Source organism: Cervus canadensis, chromosome 21, assembly GCF_019320065.1.
Source record: "Cervus canadensis isolate Bull #8, Minnesota chromosome 21, ASM1932006v1, whole genome shotgun sequence".
Lineage (NCBI taxonomy): Eukaryota > Metazoa > Chordata > Mammalia > Artiodactyla > Cervidae > Cervus > Cervus canadensis.
Window position 1 is genome coordinate 5,648,218 of NC_057406.1, and position 18,667 is coordinate 5,666,884.

At 55.7% G+C, this 18,667-nt stretch overlaps 1 protein-coding gene across 3 annotated transcripts in view; it reads right to left on the reverse strand.

Moving 5' to 3' along the window:
• The window catches only part of MPPED1 (metallophosphoesterase domain containing 1), a 79,235-nt gene that overhangs the window by 15,106 nt on the left and 45,462 nt on the right, over window positions 1-18,667 (reverse strand). For all 3 annotated transcript variants that reach the window (XM_043441175.1, XM_043441173.1, XM_043441174.1), the window contains exon 4: window positions 12,256-12,481. In XM_043441175.1, coding sequence (XP_043297110.1) covers window positions 12,256-12,481 — 226 coding nt within the window. The remainder of the gene's footprint in view (window positions 1-12,255; window positions 12,482-18,667) is intronic.

Below are 18,667 nucleotides of genomic sequence, written 5' to 3' on the forward strand. Positions count from 1 at the left end.
AGTGTGTGTGTGTGTGTGTGTGTTAAGGGGCCCTTCTGTAAAGAAAACAATGTGAAATCAAGAAAGATAAGGACAGGAAAGGAGGAGCAGAAGAGAGTCCCATGTGTGAGAGGAGAGAGCATCTGTGTGCAGAAGTGTGTGTGTGAGAAGACGGAATGCACACGTGTGAGAGAAAGCGTGTGGGAGAGGGAAACAGTGTGTGCATGTGTGTCTGTACTGCATGTGGAGTGTGAGAGCCCTGTGTGTGTGTACATATGCGTGCATGCACATGTGGTGTGGGGGCTCTGTGTGTGTGCATGTGTGTGAGAGAAACTGTATGGGAGAGAGAGACAGTGTGTGCATGTGTGTGTCTGTACTACATGTGTGGTGCGAAGGCTCTGTGTGTATACAGCAGTGTGTGTGCGTACATACGTGTGTGCCATGCACGTGTGGTGTGGGGGCTCTGTGTGTGTGTACATGTATGTGTACACGTGTGTGAGAGAAAGCATATGGGAGAGAGAGTGTGTACATGTGCGTGTCTGCACTGCATGTGTGGTGCGAGGGCTCTGTGTGTATGTGTGTACATATGTGTGTGCATGTGTATTGCATGTGTGGTGTGAGGGCTGTGTGTGTGTATAGCAGTGTGTATGTGTGTACATACGTGTGTGCCATGCATGTGTGGTGTGGGGGCTCTGTGTGTGTGTGTACATATGCGTGTGTGCACGTGTGCTGTGGGGGCTCTGTGTGTGTGCATGTGTGTGTGTCATGCATGTGTAGTGTGGGGGCTCTGTGTGTGTACATGTATGTGTGCATGTGTTGTGTGGTGTGCATGTGTGCTGCATGTGCAGTGTGGGGGTCCTGTGTGTGGATATGAGTGTGTGCGTGTGTGTGCGTGGGTATTGCATGTGTGGTGTGAGGGCTCTGTGTGTGTATAGCTGTGTGTCTGCACATGTGTGTGTGCACATGTGCATGTGTATTGCATGTGTGGGGTGTGGACTCTGTGTGGCTGCATGTGTGTACATATGTGTGCACATGTGCATGTGGTGTGTGGTGTGCATGTGTGCTGCATGTGCAGGGCAGGGGTCCTGTGTGTGTGTGTTAGTGTGTGCGTGGGTATTGCCTGTGTGGGGTGTGGACTCTGTGTGTGTGTGGCTGCGTGTGTGTACATGTGTGTGCACATGTGCATGTGTGGTGTGGTGTACGTGTGTGCTGCGTGTGCGGGGCGGGGTCCTGTGTGTGTGTGTGTGTGTGCATGTGTGCGCATGTACCCAGAGGCAGCACACAGCGTGGGCCAGAAGGTGAGGAATTTCTTCCTCCAGCCAGACTTCTCCATTAGGACCTCCCCGCTGGCTCAGCGGCAAAGACTCTGCCTGTCAATGCAGGAGACACAGGTTCAATCCCTGAGCCAGGAAGACCCCACATGCCCCGGAGCAACCAAGCCCCCGCATCACAACTACTGAGCCTGTGCTCTGGAGCTCACAACCCACACTGCGGAGCCATGTGCCCCAACGCCTGAGTCCGCGGAGCCCGTGCTCTGCCACGAGAAGCCACCTCAAAGGGAAGGCCACGCGCTGCGATTCGGGAGCCGCCCTGATCTCTGCAGCTAGAGAAAAGCCCACGCGGCAACAAAGACCCAGCACAGCCAAATAAATAAAAGTTATTCTAAAAAATTCACCGACCGCAGTGGTATGTAAGGCTGACAAGTCTAAGATCCAGCGGAGGAAGGAGAGGGAACTGACCGCTGGTGGAGGACACTGCCCGTCCCTGGGGGACCCTCCCAAGCCCATCACGTTGCCATCACAGGACTGACCAAGGGGGCACTCGGGGACACCATGGTTCAGGTGGGGCTCGTGGTCAGCCCGAGGGCAGGCTTCCCAGCCTCCCTTGAACAGACACGGGCTGTTCCCAGCTTGATTTGGGCTCCAGGCAGGGGCGAGAGGGGTGAACCAAGGTTCTGCGATGCTCCAACCAGAAGCTCCCGGGGCCTCACTCGGGGCACCAGGGCAGGGCCCCGGGATGGGGTTCTGGAGCATTTACCACTGACTGGGCCAGGAAACTGGGACCCTGAAGGCCAGCCCAGACTGGTTCAGCAGCCCAACAGGGGCTGAGGGAAGGATGTGCCAGGGGACAGGCTGGGAAGCCACAGCTGATGAAGCAGGTCAAGGCTGGCCACCCCCAGAGCCGCCCAAGTCCAGTTGCTGCCTATGGCTGAGATCCTGGACCTGTCGCTTGACTCCCCCACACCTCGCCTCACCCCGCCCCCTTCAAAACAGGGGTAAGAAGAGTCCTGCCTTGTCCTGTGGGGAGTGGCTGGCAGAGTGAGGGGACTGTGGAGCAGCTCTTGGGAAGTCTGCGGAATGCAGATTGCAGGTACCGAAGGGGACTAAGAGCCTTGGCCTCTCTTGTCTCAACAGACCAAGCCCACGGCCCACGCTGAAACCGTCTAGAAATGCAGGATGGAGTGTAACAAGTGTGGCTTAAATGGCCCGGGACCTCCAGCCTCTGAAGCCGGGAATGTGGGCCTTCATGGCCGTGAGGCAGCGGGCCGAGGTTAGTAGGGGCTGTGACCGCAAAGCCGGCCCTGAGAAGGCTTCTGGGAAAAGCAGACGCCTCCCCCAGGGAAAGGACGCCTCCCCTGGACCCTTGACACAGGCTTCCCCGGGTGGTGAACCTCCAAGCCCCCAAAGCTCTAGGCCAGGAGAGGACTAGAAAGCAGTCCCTGGCTGTGTGCACCCCCCAGGCTTCCCAGGATCCGCCGATAGAGCCTTGCAGAACATAAGCGTGCCCAGTCATGTCCGACTCTTTAGGCCCTGTGGACTGTAGCCCCACCAGGCTCCTCTGTCCATGGGATCCTCCAGGCAAGAATACTGGAATGGGTTGCCATGCCCTCCTCCAGGGGATCTTCCTGACCCAAGGATTGAACCCACATCTCCTGCATTACAGCAGATTCTCTACAGCTGAGCCACCTGGGAAGCCAGAACATGAGCAGGCAACCTCAAATTATAACACCCCAAACGCCTTGGAGAATTATTGCAGAGCCTGAAAAATCAGTAATTTTTTTTTTTTTTTAAGATTTAAAAGATTTTCTTAATAGCAAAAGAGCAAAGGGTTATAGGCGCTTGGAGTCGAGTCCCAGACCCAGCCACTCTTCACTCCGAGCCAGGAGGACCGAAGGTCAGGAGCCCAGCAAGGGGGGCGGCTGTACACACTGGCCTCACTGTGGTCGCCCACCGGCCTCTGGCCCACAGGGGCACTGCGGGCTGCCTCGGGTCCCCCCGCAACCCAGGATCCTGCCCCACTGACCCAGCCTTCCCAGGACTTTGACCACATTCTGGTAAGAGGTGTTGAGAAGCAAGGGAAAAGTTAGGAGCTCATAATTTCATCCTCTATTCTTTTTTCTCTAAAACATGTATTTCATCAAGTCCTTTAGAAAGCATTTACGACCTCTCTGTCCTCAGTTCTGGGCAGGGCTTCTGCCCTTCCATTCAGGCCCAGCTGGAGTCTCAGTTACTGTGGGACCTTCAGCCAGTCACATGACCTTGTGGGCCTCAGTCTTCTCAGCTGTAAAATGGGGACAAGGGTCAGACCTCCACCTGGTGGTGAAGATTTGAGCCGCTGGAGCAGCTGAAAGTGTAAAGCCTCTGGTCAGCTCAGTGATGTGAACAGTAATGATGTTATTGTCTCATCAGCACCTTCGGGGCACAGGTTTTAAATTCCCTGGCAGCTGAGTTCCTGTCTGCCCACCCCACCCTGCAGCGGGCCTGCTCCCTGCACGCAGAACGGGGAGCTCAGACTGTAGTCCACCACCAGCCTCGCCCAGAGCCACACAGGCTGTCCACAGACAACCTCCCCCATCCCCCACTCTGGGCAGTCGAGGCAGTAGCTGGAAAGGTTTGGGGGGTGGGTGGGACCACTGTGTGTTGAACGCCTAGTGTGTGCCAAGCATCTTACACAAAAGATCTGAATCCTAAGAACACCCCTGTACAAGGGGACTGCCCACTGCCATTTCACAGAAGCCAGGACCTGACCTAAGATCACCGCTCGTGCTGGCTGTTTGCAGACCGCTGGACCCTCAGTCTCCCAGCTGCCCCCAGGCCCTGCCCTGCCCACAGGCGGCCAGGCCTCCCAGTTACTGAGCAGGATCCCAGCCCAGACGCCCAGCAGCGGCCCGGCCGCCACTTCTCAAAGTTTCCTGTCTCAGCAGGTTTAGATGCCTTCTTTCAAAATACCAGAAGTAATTAGACCAGATGGACTAGCTGCGTGCCAACTTCACTCCCTCTCTCACTCCTTTAAAAAAAAAAAAAATCAAGGCCGTTTTCAGTTAAATGAGAACAAAAAATGCATCCAAAACCCATAAATGAATACGGTATGTATACGGAATTTTTTTTTTTTTAACACTTAGGATTTTGTAACAGCTGAGTTCTTCCTCTTCTTCTGCGCTTGGTTCCGCCCCCTTCCTCTAAGCTGCTCTGGGCCAAGGCTCAGTGCCCAGTGCCCAGTCTGCATCTAAGGAGACCAGAGATGACTTCTAGAAAGTCACGGTGCCCTGGGAGGGTGGCCTCACAAGCCTGTGGCTCCCAGGGAGACCTCCATCCCTCCCATACCTGGCTGGATGGGGCATGTGGTGATATGACCTCCCCCTGGAAGATAGGTCCCTGCTTTCCTGGAGCCTCGACTATTCTGGTCGGGAAAAGAGACTTGAAAGGAATCGGTGGCCAGGGTAATTAAGACAGTGTGGTCCTGGAGCTAAGTGGACTGAAGAGGCAGGACACAGCCCAGACGCAGCTCCCCATGTGTCAGCTGAGAAGGGCACACGGAGCTGCCAGGAAGGATGACCTCCGGATGCGTGCCAGGCCACGCGGAAAATCCCCGAGCGGGATCCCTACCTCACGCCATCAGCGCAATCACGGCCGGCGGCGCTAACACCTGAACAGAAACGGCAAAACCGGGACGATCTCAGATAATGTGGAAACATATTCGTGACTTCAAGGGAGGGCTTTCTTAAACAGGACACAGATAGCACTTCCCACAAAGAAAAACACAGACCTGTGACTGGTTAGGCCGCTTCCCAGGTGGCTCAGATGGTAAAGCGTCTGCCTGCAATGCGGGAGACGCAGGTTCCATCCCTGAGTCGGGAAGATCCCCTGGAGAAGGAAATGGCAACCCACTCCAGTACTCTTGCCTGGAAAATTCCATGGATGGAGGAGCCTGGTAGGCTATAGTCCATGGGGTCGCAGAGAGTCGGACACGACTGAGCGACTTTACTTTGCACCAAAATTAAGACCTTCTGGTCATGGCAACCCACTCCTGTATTCTTGCCTGGAGTATCCCATGGGCAGAGGAGCCTGGCAGGCCATTGTCCATGGGGTCGCAGAGAGTCGGACACAACTGATGTGACTGAACACACACGGTCATCTGAAGGCACCGCTAGGAGAGGGAAGAGGCAGGTCATAGGGGAGGAAATGCCACTTGAGACATTACATATGATGACGGGCTTGCCTTCCGAATAAAGAATCTCTATGAAAAAATACAAAAAGGGCAGACAACCTAATTACTTTTTTAAAGGGGCAAAAGACCTGAGTCCATCACAAAAGAAGAAAGCTAAGTGGCCAAGATTCTCAACCTCATGGGTCATCAAGGGAACGGAAGTGAAATCCACATTGTGATCCCTACCCAGCCACCAGATGGATACAACTTACAAGTCTTACAAAAACAAAGTGGTTGAAGGGAGGTGAGACAAGTTACTGCTGACCTCTTGGCCTCCGCTGAAGAACTGTGCAGTGGATCTGACCACTTCATTCCTAGGTGTGGTGGGGGAGGGGGGGCACCCTCATTCAAAAGGATATCTCTCTGTGCACTAAGGTACATGTAGGATGTTCAGAGTAACATTATTTATAATGGGCCTATTTGTAGAACGGATAAATAAGTCATGAAATATGCATATGATGAAATCCTACACAGCAATGAAAAAAGACCCAAGCGCAACTGCACGTGATGACATGGAGGAATCTTAAAAATACAATATTGAGTGAAAAAAGCAGGCATGGTACAACACAGGAGCCCATTTTTACAACATTCAAAACACAAGCAGAACCCAAGTATCTCAGGATTCGGGTGGCCAGACGATCTCCCCGTTAAATTTGAATTTCAGGCAAACAATATATAGTTTTTTTTAGTGTAAGCACATTTTGGTGGTTCAGATGGCAAAGAATCTGCCTGCAATGCAGGAGACCTGGGTTCGTTTCCTGGGTCAGGAAGATCCCCTGGAGAAGGGCATGGCTACCCACTCCAGTGTTCTTACCACAGACAGAGGAGCCTGGTGGGCTACAGTCCACGGCATCTCAAAGAGTCAGACACGACTGAGCAAAAACACTTTCAGTTTTCACTTTCAAAATATTGGAGAGGACATACTCAAATTAAAAAGTTATTCTCTCTGCCTCTGACCATCCTGCAAAGTGGGGTTGCTAATGCTGCCCTGTCATGGGCGGAAAAGCCAGGCTGGATCATTCTTGGGCCCCCTCCCCTGCAGGGGGCCAGGCACCCGATGGCCACTGTGGGCCTCCGAGTGTGTGTCTGACAAGAACTGGAACCGCTCAAGTCAGACCCACTGGTCTCCCAAGCAGAGCATCTCCGGGTGGTCGCACTTAAAGGAAAGGCCAGTCGTGATAACTGTGAGTTCTCAGTATCAAGGCCAGCCTGGTCTCCCTCCTGACCTCCCAAGTCCAGCACCAAAAGGACCTCCCCAGGAGCCGGCCCGTGCCTCCCTCCACTTACAGGGAATCACCAGCCTCAGGCAGAGAAATGGTGGCCGTCTAGGAAGGGGAGAGGTAGAGGGGACACCAGGCCCAGCCCAGCGTATCTCTGCTTGTATGCCCCTTGCAGCAGGCAGCTCACCACTCAGCAAAGCCACACTGCCTCTCCTCCGGGCCCCCACCTGTGCGATAGACGTCCCACACCGGTGAGAACCGGCCCCTTGCCCCTGCTCTGCCTCCTCGGACGACACAGACCAGGTCTGCCCCTCGGCCCGGGGCAGCTTTGCCCACACACCCCAGATGCCGTCGATATTAGGCTGCCCAGGGCTATCAGTTTGTTTGATCCCTGATCCCTGCCTGCTGGCGTTATGATGCTGCTGAAGTCGCCTGTCTTCCACATGCTAGTCAATATGTTAAGGGCACAGGAAAAACAAGAGGAAAACCCAGAACATCTGAATTTAATAATAATCACCATCAGCTTTGCTGTCTGTCCTCTCCAAGCGGCCATATGCCCAGGTGGCTGGCACCGGGGGTGAGCTCACCCTGCCTCTCCCTCAACAGATAGTGGAGGGGGCGGTGCACAGACCACCTCCCCTCAAATCAGGCAGAGTCAGCAGCCGGGCCACGAGGTTTTTTGGCCGGGAATACCCTCTGGGGACTTCTCAGTGCCCTTCCGCCACGTGGCTTCACCCAGGGACAGCACACAGAGGCCACTATGGCCCCCTTGCTCAGAAGGAAGACAGAGGCTCAGAGAGACATGATATGCCAAGGTCAGACGCGGAGTGAGAGTCGGGGCAGTGGGGATGTCCCTGTGTGTCTGGGTCCAGGACACAAGCAGGACCGGGCACCAGCTCTGCACACATGAGTGTCCCTTCCAGGCCTTGGATGTAACGTGCCAGGTCCCCACGGACTCAGGACGCCAGCTACAGACAGAAAGAGCGCTGGGAGCCCAAGGTGAGGCCACCACCTACTGTGGCAGCCGCCAGCCTGCCTGAGAGCCCAGCCTCTGGCGTCTGCTCTCTCCCTGAGACCCTGGAAGCCACACTCTGCCCCAGTGTGCCCATGGCCCTCTGTCTGGCCCTCGCCAGGGCTGTTCCCTCTGCCTGTCACACCCTTCCTGGGCCCCCAGAGCTGCCTGTATCTATGTCTTCCATGGGGAGACTTCCCCAACCCCAGCTCCTAGAGCTCCTCGCAACTTTTGTTGAATCAAGGAGTTGATGGTTGACGTGCCTCCCACGAGCATGAAAACCCCGTGACTGCAGGAGCTGCGTGTGCCTGGCTCATGGCGTGTCCCCAGGACAAGTACTTGATCAACAGGAATGAACCGGTCAATGGGCGGTCATGAGAACGTCACTCCGATCCCCCGATCTCAGTGTCCACAAGGGCCAACAAGGCAGGTGTGAAGTGCATCCTGAGGCTGTTCAGAGGCGCATCTCCAACGCGGAGCAGATCGAGAACCAGGAGAACCACCAACCCAGGGCCCTGGGCAAGACGCATCCTCACCTGGGCCCCTACCCACCCTTGCATTAAATGAGGTGATTGCAAGTCTGGCCCTCCCCTGGGGGCTGCTGAGGTACCAGCAGGAACACGGCTCCCTCTCTCCTGGTCTCCACCGCAGCAGGAATAAACACAACCAACCTTCTAGGCCTCACTCTGGGCAGAGCCTCCATCCGGACGGGCCCACACAGACCTCACAGCCTCCCTACAAGGGGCGTTAGGATCATTTTCCTAGACAGAGGGATCAGAGAGGCTAAGGTACTTGCCCAGAGTCACACAGCAAAGAAATGGTGATGTGCCACAGTTTGAACAGCCGTTCCCTCACCACTCCACTGCCCAACCACGACTGTAGCTGAGAAGCCGGGGGCCTGGTGGCAGGGGCCCGCCTTCCCAGGCATGCAGGTCCCAGGGGGCTAGGGTGGCAGCGGGAAGTCAGTATTAACTCCACAATGCCGCAGAAGCAGATGCAAGCAACTGGTTCCTGCAGAGAAACTCAGCGAAACTTCCCCGGCACAGGAGCCCACATCTCGCCTGCTCCCAGCCCCAGACAGGGCCCTAGAGACCCTGGGGTTGCTGCATGGAATGCCAGCTCCTGGCCTGCATCTTGGAATGCAGATGAGATGCCCTTTAGTCCTCTGTCTGTGTCAAGGGCTGTGAACCAACAGCAGCCCAAGTAGAGCCTGACAGGGTCCAGCACGTAACAGTGGCTCCTTCCCACCTCCTCCACCTACAGAAACACCAATTCAGTTCAGTTCAGTTGCTCAGTCGTGTCTGACTCTTTGTGACCCTGTGGACTGCAGCACGCCAGGCCTCCCTGTCCATCACCAACTCCCAGAGTTTACTCAAACTCATGTCCATTGAGTCAGTGATACCATCAGGGAAACATGCCTCCTTCAAATACCCCCTCCACAGGGAGTCCTCCTGGATCTCACCAAGCCCGGTGCGAAGTCCCTTCTCTGTCCTGCAGCCCCTCCCACTCCTGCAGCCTGGGGCTGGGCCCTGCGTGGCATGGGGTGGAGGTGCACACCAGCTGCGAGGGAAGGTAAGGGTGAAGGGAAAGATGCTTCTCCCTCTCAGGCCCCAGGGGACCTGCCACTAAAGGATCCAAAGCTGCTGGTTCTGGGGCCACAAATGCCAAAGCAGGGACCAGGGGCAGCCGGACCCCAGCAAGGCCAGCAGCAGCCTCGCCCAGGCCTCAGCAGCTCCAACACGTGGCCTCGAGCTGACAGAGGGGCCACAGGGCTGAGCTGGCAGCCCGCCCAGGAGCCTGGGGAGCTGGCTGTCAAACAGGTTCTTTGGAGCCCAGCTGTGGGGCTGCATCGAGCCGCTCTGGGTGGGACGGGAAGGACACAGTGATGCCTGCTGCCCACCGTCCCTGCCGCGCTCCGTCCCACGCGCTGGGCTCTGGGCAGGGGGCAGGAGGGGAAGGGGACGCACCACACAGCAAAGAACAAAAATGTCTCTGTTCGTGGCAAGTTTGGTGCAGCCGCTCGGCTCAGCTGAACCCTCCCGACAGCTTTACAACAACCCTCCGCAGGTGGTGCCTGTTATTCCCATTTTGCAGAGGCAGCAGAGGCAAGCAGAGGTTAGGCGACTCGCCCAGGGTCACACAGCCCGTAGCAAGTGAGGCTGAGAGCTGAGCCCAGGCAGTTTGGTCCCAAAGCCATGCTGTTAACTTCTAAGGAATACAAGTTAAAAAAAAAAAAAAACGTGTGTGTCTGTGTATGGGTGTGTGGGTGTGCAGGGGAGATGGGCTGTGGGAAACCACTGGGCAAAGAGATCCAGTCCAGAGTCCCCGGTCTGACACCTGACCCTCTGGACCCTTGACCCTCATCTCCCCGCCTCCCCACCTGCACCTCACGCTCCGGTCCTCCCCTCCCCTCCAGGCCTCCGCTCACCCTGGCTCCTCCTCCGACAACCACCTCCTTCTGCTTAAACACACTTCCCCTCCTGGTCTGAGCCCTCACAGCCTGACTCAGCCACCTCCTCTCTCGGCCTTGGTGCCGAGCTCATCACACCTCTGAGTGCCACGTCAGACCTTGTCTGGGACCCCACGGGCTCCCAGGAGGGTTTGTGGAGACCCTGTACGTGATGAGGACGGGGGAGGTGACCGCAGACACCTCCAGGGGCTCAAGGACAGCCTGGCATCTCACTCCTGCCCCATGAGGGAGCCTTGGCAGGGTGGGGCCACGTCCTGAACCTGCCCGCAGCATCCAGGCAGCAGGGGGTCACCTGCCGCATCAGCCAGGGCAGCCCAGGCTTCCTGGCTACTCTCAGTTGGCAGCTGTTTTCCCTGAAATCTCTGCACCCGGACAGACCCCGTGTCCCCTGGATCGCCCCATCAGCTCCCTAAGTGCGCTGCCCTGGCTGATGGCACAGCCTCAGGCCCTGTCCCCCTCCACGCCTGGGAATGCCCCTCTCCTCCCGTGGGGCTCTGGTCACCCCACCCCCTCCAGGGATCCCTCCACAATCAAGCCACGCTTTCAAGCCCCTGAGGTCTCTCTTTCCTGTGTATCCTCCTCCCCCTGCCAGTACTTGGCAACTTGTGGCCACTGCCAGCTGGGCCTCTAAGGGCCAGTCGGTCTACTCACCTGTAGACCCGGGACAATAAAGGAGTCCTCACGGAGTCAAGTTAGAGACAGTTCTTATGAAGACTTAAGCCCAGGACCCAGCTTACTGTAATCACTCAGGGATGATTTATTGTCATCATCATCATTATCGTAATCTTAACACCATCATCATCACCACCATTACCTTCACCATCACCATTATCACTGCCATCATCACCATCACCACCACCATCATCATCACCATCACCATCATCACCTTCACCATCACCACCACCACCATCATCACCTTCATCATTACCATCATCACCACCATCACCATCACCTTCACCACCACCATCATCACCATCATTACCGTCATCACCACCATCACCTTCACCACCACCATCATCACCGTCATCACCACCATCATCATCACCTTGACCATCACCATCACCACCACCATCACCATCATTACCATCATCACCTTCACCATCACCATCATCACCACCACCATCATTACCATTATCACTTTCACCATCACCTTCACCACAACCATCATCACCACCACCATCATTACCATCATCACCACTATCACCATCATTACCATCATCACCACCATCACCTTCACCACCACCACCATCACCATCACCTTCACCACAACCATCATCACCATCACCATCATTACCATCATCACCACTATCACCATCATTACCATCATCACCACCATCACCATCACCTTCACCACCACCACCATCACCATCATGGCCACCATCGTTATTACTCGGGTTACTATGAACACACTGACCATCACGGAGACCAGTCATGACCTGTTCTCACCCTGATGCCCACTGAGCCAGGTGAGCCTAGGGATAAGGCCTGATTGCTCTGTGTCTCCAACAGGGAACAAACTCTCGATGCATGCTTGTGATCTAAACAACTGCTGTCCCCAGTACAGTAAACCAGGCGTTTGGCCCTCCACGGAAAGTCCGATTGCCTCTTCTCAGTCTGGCTAATCGGTCATCACTCCCACCCAGGCATCTTCCATGTGTCAGAGGGACAGACAATAGGGCGATTCCTGGCGTATAGGATGACGGTTAAAAGCAGGGATTCTGGAACCACCAGCCTGGGTTTAATCTCAGCTCTGCCCATTCCTAGCTGTGTGACCTTCAGCAAGGCCCTCACCCTCTCTGTGCCTCAGTTTCCTCACCTGGAAAATGAGGATAATAATAGTACCTGTCTAAATGTGAGCCAGGATAGCATATTTAATTATCTGTCAGATATGGGGAAACCAAGGCTCAGAGAGTGGCAGTGACCTGCCCAGGGTCACGCGGCGTGAGGGGACAGCTGGCCCCAAGTCTCTCCATGGTTTCTCCCAGGCCCACCTCCCTCTGAGCACTCAGCTTCAGCTCCACCATCCCCCCCAACCCTCGCATAGCTTCAACGTCGCCAGGGCTCAGGACGGCGTCCAGCACACTCACCACGGGGAGCCGTAGATCCGGAAGCCCCGCACGGTGACCTCCGAGTCCTGCAGGTAGATGCAGTTGGTCAGCAGTGACTGCACATTCTCGTAGTTCTCGGGCTTCAGCTTCGACACGGATGGGAAGTAGTAGAAGTCCTGCTTGATGAGGTCGGCCATGAACTCCTGGTCGAAGGTCAGCTCGTGGTTGCCGGCGATCACGATCTTGTACTCGTAGGGCAGGCTGCCTGCAGGGCCGACACAGACACAGACAGACACACACACACACACAGGGCACCGCTGTTGGCTTCCGGAGGCGACAGGGCAGTTGGGGGAAGGGGGGCAGGCAACAGCCCCCGGGAGCCCTGACAGAGGTGACCCTCCCTCCAGACAGGTGCCCTCTGATCACCAACCCTGAGGTCTCCCTGCCCCTGTTTCTGCTGGGTGGCTGACTGAAGCCCCCCTGGACCAGCGGGAGGGGGCTGGGCAGCTTCCTGCTGGGCCTCTGAGCTGCAGGGGCCCTGCCTCATTCTCAGGACTTCCCAGCCTCTGGTTCTTCTGTCCACGGCAATTCCACCAGGGAAGGAGACCCTGCCCCCGGTCCCCAGCCCTGCCTCCCCGCCTCCCCATCTCAGGCCCCTTCACCTGGGGGCTGCAGAGTGAGTGGTTCTCCGGACGCTTGGTCTGTTCATCACTGCCTCACCAGTCACCCCGCTCCCCGCCCACCAAAAAAAGACTTCTCTTTTTTTGGTCCAAACTGCACAGCATGTGGGATCTTGGTTCCCGGACCAGGGACTGAACCCATGCCCCCTGAACTGGAAGGCAGAGTCTTAGCCACTGGATGGCCAGGGAAGTCCCAGACCCCTTTATAGGTTGCAGAAAAATAGCATTTCCTCTTCTCTGCTGTTCGTCAACTCAGGGAGATTGTCCAGTGACAGGCATGGGGGCTCAAGGGTTGACAGCTGGGGCTCAGACACTAACGAGCCACACGACTTAACCGCCTCTGTTTAACGGCCCTCTGCTTCCTCACCGGTGACAGGGGAAGAAAAATGTCTACCTCGCAAGACTGTTCTGGGATCAGGCAAGCCAGTGAATGGAAACGCAAAAAGGCTTTTGAGGTTCAAAAAGGAGTCAGCTTCCCTGGGCCAGAGTTTGCCAGCTAGAAGCCTGCAGGCCAGCCCTGCCCACTGACATATTGTTTGGCAAAAAAAAAAAAAACTTTCTCGTCTTTTTAAAATTTCAATTCATCGCCAACGTTAAAAATTAGAGAAACTCCCAGTAAAATGTCATTCTTTCTGTTTTCTAGAAATCAATCCATTCTAAATCTCACAATCTTGGCCCAGGCAAGTGCTAGGTATCTGAGCCTCCTTCAGTCAAGAAGCAGAGGTCAGTCTGGCGCAGTCCCAGCCTGTCTCTACCACTGACACCCAAGCCCGCCTCACTCATTTTAAGGCACTGGGGTTTATGGCCCGGGCCACAGTCCCTGGAGACACGAAGGGAACAGACCTGGCCCCTGCCCCTCGGTGCTGCCAACCAGACCACGGCACTGAGCTCTGCAAGGCCCCTCTGCCTCCCGCCTCACACACCCTCCTATCTGTCATCCTGGCCTGGCCCAGGGGTGCTGAGCAGTCTGCTTGTTCCCCTCGCAGGAGAGCTTCGGGGGCAGACAGGAGATATGTGGGCTTCACCCACCTCCAGCCCAAGCAGGTCCTAGCAGAAATCTGGAAAGCAAAGGCCCCACTAGGACTCCAGGTAACAGGGTGCAGAGATCCCCCCCCCACCTCCAGTGATGCTCGGACTGCCGGTGGGGAGGGGAGAGGGCCTGAGGGCATCACAGAGAGAAACCTGCCATTTCCTGGACCTCGCTGTTGGGCCAGCCACCCTTGGTAACAGGCTGGGTGCTTCCAAGGCGGGCCCAGTGACCTCTGGTCTCGTAACTGGGGAACCAGGTTCCCACATCAGGGACCTGAGGTCCCACAGCAGGTAAGCAGGGCAAGTGATGCTAGGAGCTGGTCCAGCTGACCTCACACCTCTGGGTCAGCAGCTCAGATTCTTTCAAGGCCATCAGGCCAGCTCCTCGCCGAGCTGGAGTCACGGCTGGTGCGGCGGCCATCACGACTGCCTTCCGGCACTGGTTCTCTGCGTTTCCACGTCACATCACCCATCCGTCCCACCCCAAGTGCCTCCCTGCACTAATTTATGTCATGTCTCTGACTGGGGGTGTTACTTAAACAAATTAGCAAATTACTCCAACCGTACAGTTTCATTTATTTCCACAGCTCCTGACTACCAGGGACTGGGGAGTGGGCAGGAGACGGTCGGCTCTCTCCGGCTCCTCCCGCCTCGGATCAGAGGAGGTGACTGAGGCTTCTTCCCTCCCAGGGGAGGACGCGCTCCTGTACACAAAGCCAGCCGGGGGCAGGAGCCCCAACAAGCCGTCATGGACACCCTCAAATACCTTCCGGTCGCTCCAAAAAGTGGGTGCTGCGCAGCCTGAAGGCAGGGGCCTCGTCCGTGTGTGAACACAGAGACCTCCCAGCACCACGTCCTCCTGAGCTGGAGGTCCAGCCCCAAGCACATCTGTCTGGATGTGGCAACTTGGACTTGGCAACTCACCAGCTATTTAACCTTCAAAGACACTTAAGCTACTATCCCCGTTTTACAACCGGAAAACAGAGGCTCAGAAAGGTTACCCAAATCAGTAATAAAGTGATACACAAGCACAGAGGTTACTGGACATTTAGTCTTTGTAGCTTGGCCTCATCAGACTCACCCTGAATCGGTACCACCACACTACACCGCTTCTCAGCGGGGAGACAGATCACTGGGAGGATGGATGATGGATGGGTGGGTGAGTGAGTGGACAGTGGGCAACGATGAATGGATTACGGACAGATGGAGGCATTTACAAATCAGTCCACCCATCATGAGATAGCTCTGTCTCCTTTAAACCAACTGATCTCTCTCTACCTGGATCCCGCCCTTCCTCCAAATTTTTCCTCCCAACTGTCCTGGCGTGGCTTGTTTTTCGGGCACACAGAACAGCCTCTAGGAGGACATGCAGGCTGAGGTGGGGCCTCGAAAGGCAGGACGCTCGGGAAGAGCGGCTTAGGGACCTGAGGGTCCGCTCAGTTCCTGGGCCAGGTGAGCCTCGCTGGGTGGGCCAGGGGGTGGTCGCCCAGCCTCAGGCCTGGGAGAAGCAGCAAGTCCTTATGGAAACCAGCCCTCCTCCTGGCTTTTCAGAGCTGGTGAGCATTGTTATGCATTTGTATTCTGCGTGGTAACGTTCAGCCCATCTTTCCAAAATGCTTCCTTTCTTCTCAGCCAGCTCACTTGAGATCTTGGCATTTGCTGATCATGGCTTTGTGGGTGGTAAAAAAAAGACCCATCAGGTATACATCAGCAGAGCACTGGAAGATGACCATATGGTTCTAACTCTTCACTGGCCATCTATGTCCAAATAGACAGGCACCCACACAAGCAGTGAACACAAGCAGCAAGTGAGCGCAGGGTTCAGGGCAGAGAGGGATGCGAACAAAATCCACTACTTGCGCTTCCAAGATTAATCTTCCTCCAAAAGGTTACAATTCCTTCTCACTAACACTTCCCCATCCCATTTAACAGAAAATGCTTCCTTCCAACTGCATAATCTGTTAAATTCAACAAGATACATGCAAGCTTCCCCATAATCTACGCTGTTCCCGGAGCAGCGTGTGGAGCCCGGCGGGGTTTTAAGTGTCTCTGAATGCAGCGGCAATCAGACAAATACCCCCTTACGGCTCCCCCGCCCGCCCATCCCCAGCTCGCAGAAAACAGCAGAGGGGACTGGAATAAAGAGACAGTGTTAACAATCTCTGATTGCATTTTTAGTGAGTCTTTGACAGTTCTGTGTTTAAACACTTGCCAATGTCTGGGAGAGTCATGTGAGCAGACTTCTTGGGATGGCACACGGTCTAGAGCAACTCTGGAACACGGAGCCAGCCTCAAGCCATCATGGAGGCTGCATGTGGCTTGGGTACCCGCATGCTACTGCCATGCACGCGTGGAGGACACGAGCCGGCAACGCAAGAAGGGAATTCTGAGTGCAGCAGGAGCAGGCAGGGGAGGCTGAAGACGGGAGCCTGGGACAAGGGCAGGGCTGAGCGACGCCACACACTGCAGAGGCTGTGTTCCCCCAGACGCTGGTTCGTGCTGCTCTGCGCCGGGCACTGTGGTCAGCAATTCATACTCAATGCTTCTAGGCACCCTTAGAAAGCCAAGCTGGACCCCACCTCCGCCTCCGGGCTATCTGCCCTGGAGGGAAAACCATCACTTCTCTGAGTCCCGGCATCCTCATCCATAAAGGTGGAATGTTCAGGGCTCCTCACAGAGTTCTTAGAAAAATCAAACCGGGGAAGACACGTAAAGCCCTTGCATTGTACTTAAACGGCAGTTTGTTTTAATCAAGTGTGATGAGACTCGCAGACTTGGAAATGACTGTCCTGAGGAGGAAGGCAAGGAGGTGGAGGATGAGCTAGTGAATAAGATGGGTGGGCTCTGGGGGAGAGGGCTGATCCTCGATGTCTGTCCCCGGGCCCTGGGGTGACCAGGACAGCATACAAGAACCTTGGAGAGGACATGGCTGGGGATTGGAGGACGGGGGTGGAAAACTCGGGATCGGCTGGTTTGCTTGTGAAAGGTGTGCTCGACCCGAGTCCTTACTCTTCTCGGCAATGCATTATTAACTCTGGTGGGCTAGTCCCACCGGGGTCAGCCAGCCTCCAAGATGCCAAGTCAGAATTCAGAATACTGAAGGCTGGATTTATACAACCCAGATGGCAGCTGTCATCATTGTCTTTAGGGCTGGAAGGAGGATGAAATTCCATGCTCTACCAGGAAATCCAGCATTTTCAGGGCTTCCCTGGTAGCTCACAGAGTAAAAAATTTGCTTGCAACACAGGAGACCCAGGTTCAATCCCTAGGTTGGGGAGATTCCCTGGAGAAGGGAATGGCTACCCACTCAGTATTCTGGCCTGGAGATTTCCAGGGACAGAGGAGCCTGGTGGGCTGCAGTCCATGGGGCTGCAAAGAGTCGGACACGACTGAGCGACTCACACTTCCACTGTCACTCTTTCAGCAGGAAACCCAGAGATGGGAGCTGGGAGGATGGAGACGAGAAAGCAGACCTAAGGCAGTGAGGTCACGTGCCTGGGGTCACAGTGTGACCCTGGAATCCAGACTGCCGGGCCACGCCCGGGTGTTCAGACCCCCACTGTGGGACAGACAGTCCTGGGAGGGTGGCCCCTCTGCCAAGCTGCAGGCTGGCCCGCTCGGGCCCCGTGTGGGAAGCTCTGGATTTATAACCCAACACGAGTGCCCATGTTTAAAAGGCAAGTGCCATTTTTCTTCTGTTTCCTCCTAATAGCCAAAATGTTTAACTTTCAAACATTTGTTTTTCCTGGGAAATGTTTTAAAACCGGGAACGTTCAGTCCTCATCTTCTATTTAAATGCTCGTTTCAATCCCTACGGCAGACCACACATGACTTGAGGCTGATAAGGACTTGAGGCTGATAAGGCTGAAAGGTTTCTGTGTTCTTTCTCCCCCAAATTAGGCCTTCCGTAGCCAGAAAGATTTTGTGGGAACCTCCCCAGAAGTCACAGCTTGCCAGAACACGCAACAACCCCCCCTCAAACACTTCACAAAAGGCCCCTTGAGACCTTCGCCAGGGGCCCAGCTGGTGACCCTGTATGTAGCAGGCCTGCAGAACTCAAGGCTATGGCGCCCCCTCCAGGCCAGGCCCCATCGGTGCCATGACCTCACCTTCCCGCAGCACGACACACCATGCACTTCTGAGCTGCCTAAGGCTTCCTGAGATTTGCTCATGCTGTTCCACCCACCTAGGACTCCCTTCCTGCCTTCCTCCTGAGCCAACTCCACTGTAACTCACCCTTCACCAGCAAGTGCCACTTCCTCCAGGCTGTCTTCCACGATCACCTCTTCCACCCAGCCCTGCCCAGCCTGCACTCTCGCCATCAGCTGTTTTGTCCACGTCCCCCATCGGCCAGACGTCCTGACACTGGAACCCACCTGCTTCCTCTCTACAGCCGGCACAGGACTGGCTACACGGGGAGGTTCTCATACACATTCCCTGAAGCCCATGCAGGACTGAGGATGTGGGGTGGATGCTGATGGTCCCTGACCCACCACGGGAGGTTCTGGAAGGACCATCGCCAAGATGTTGACCAGCATATCAGGTGGCAGACCCCACACTGTCATATCTTTCACTCCCTCAACAGACGTCAGTGGAGCACGAGGCCTGGGTGCAGGGCTGGTACCCAGAGGCGCCGGGAAGAGCCTGGGCTGGAGGCTGGGAGGCCTGGGCTTAGCCTCACCTCTGATACCACCTCCCCGGACCCAGGTGAGGCCTCCCCTGCTCAGGCCTCAGTTTCCCCA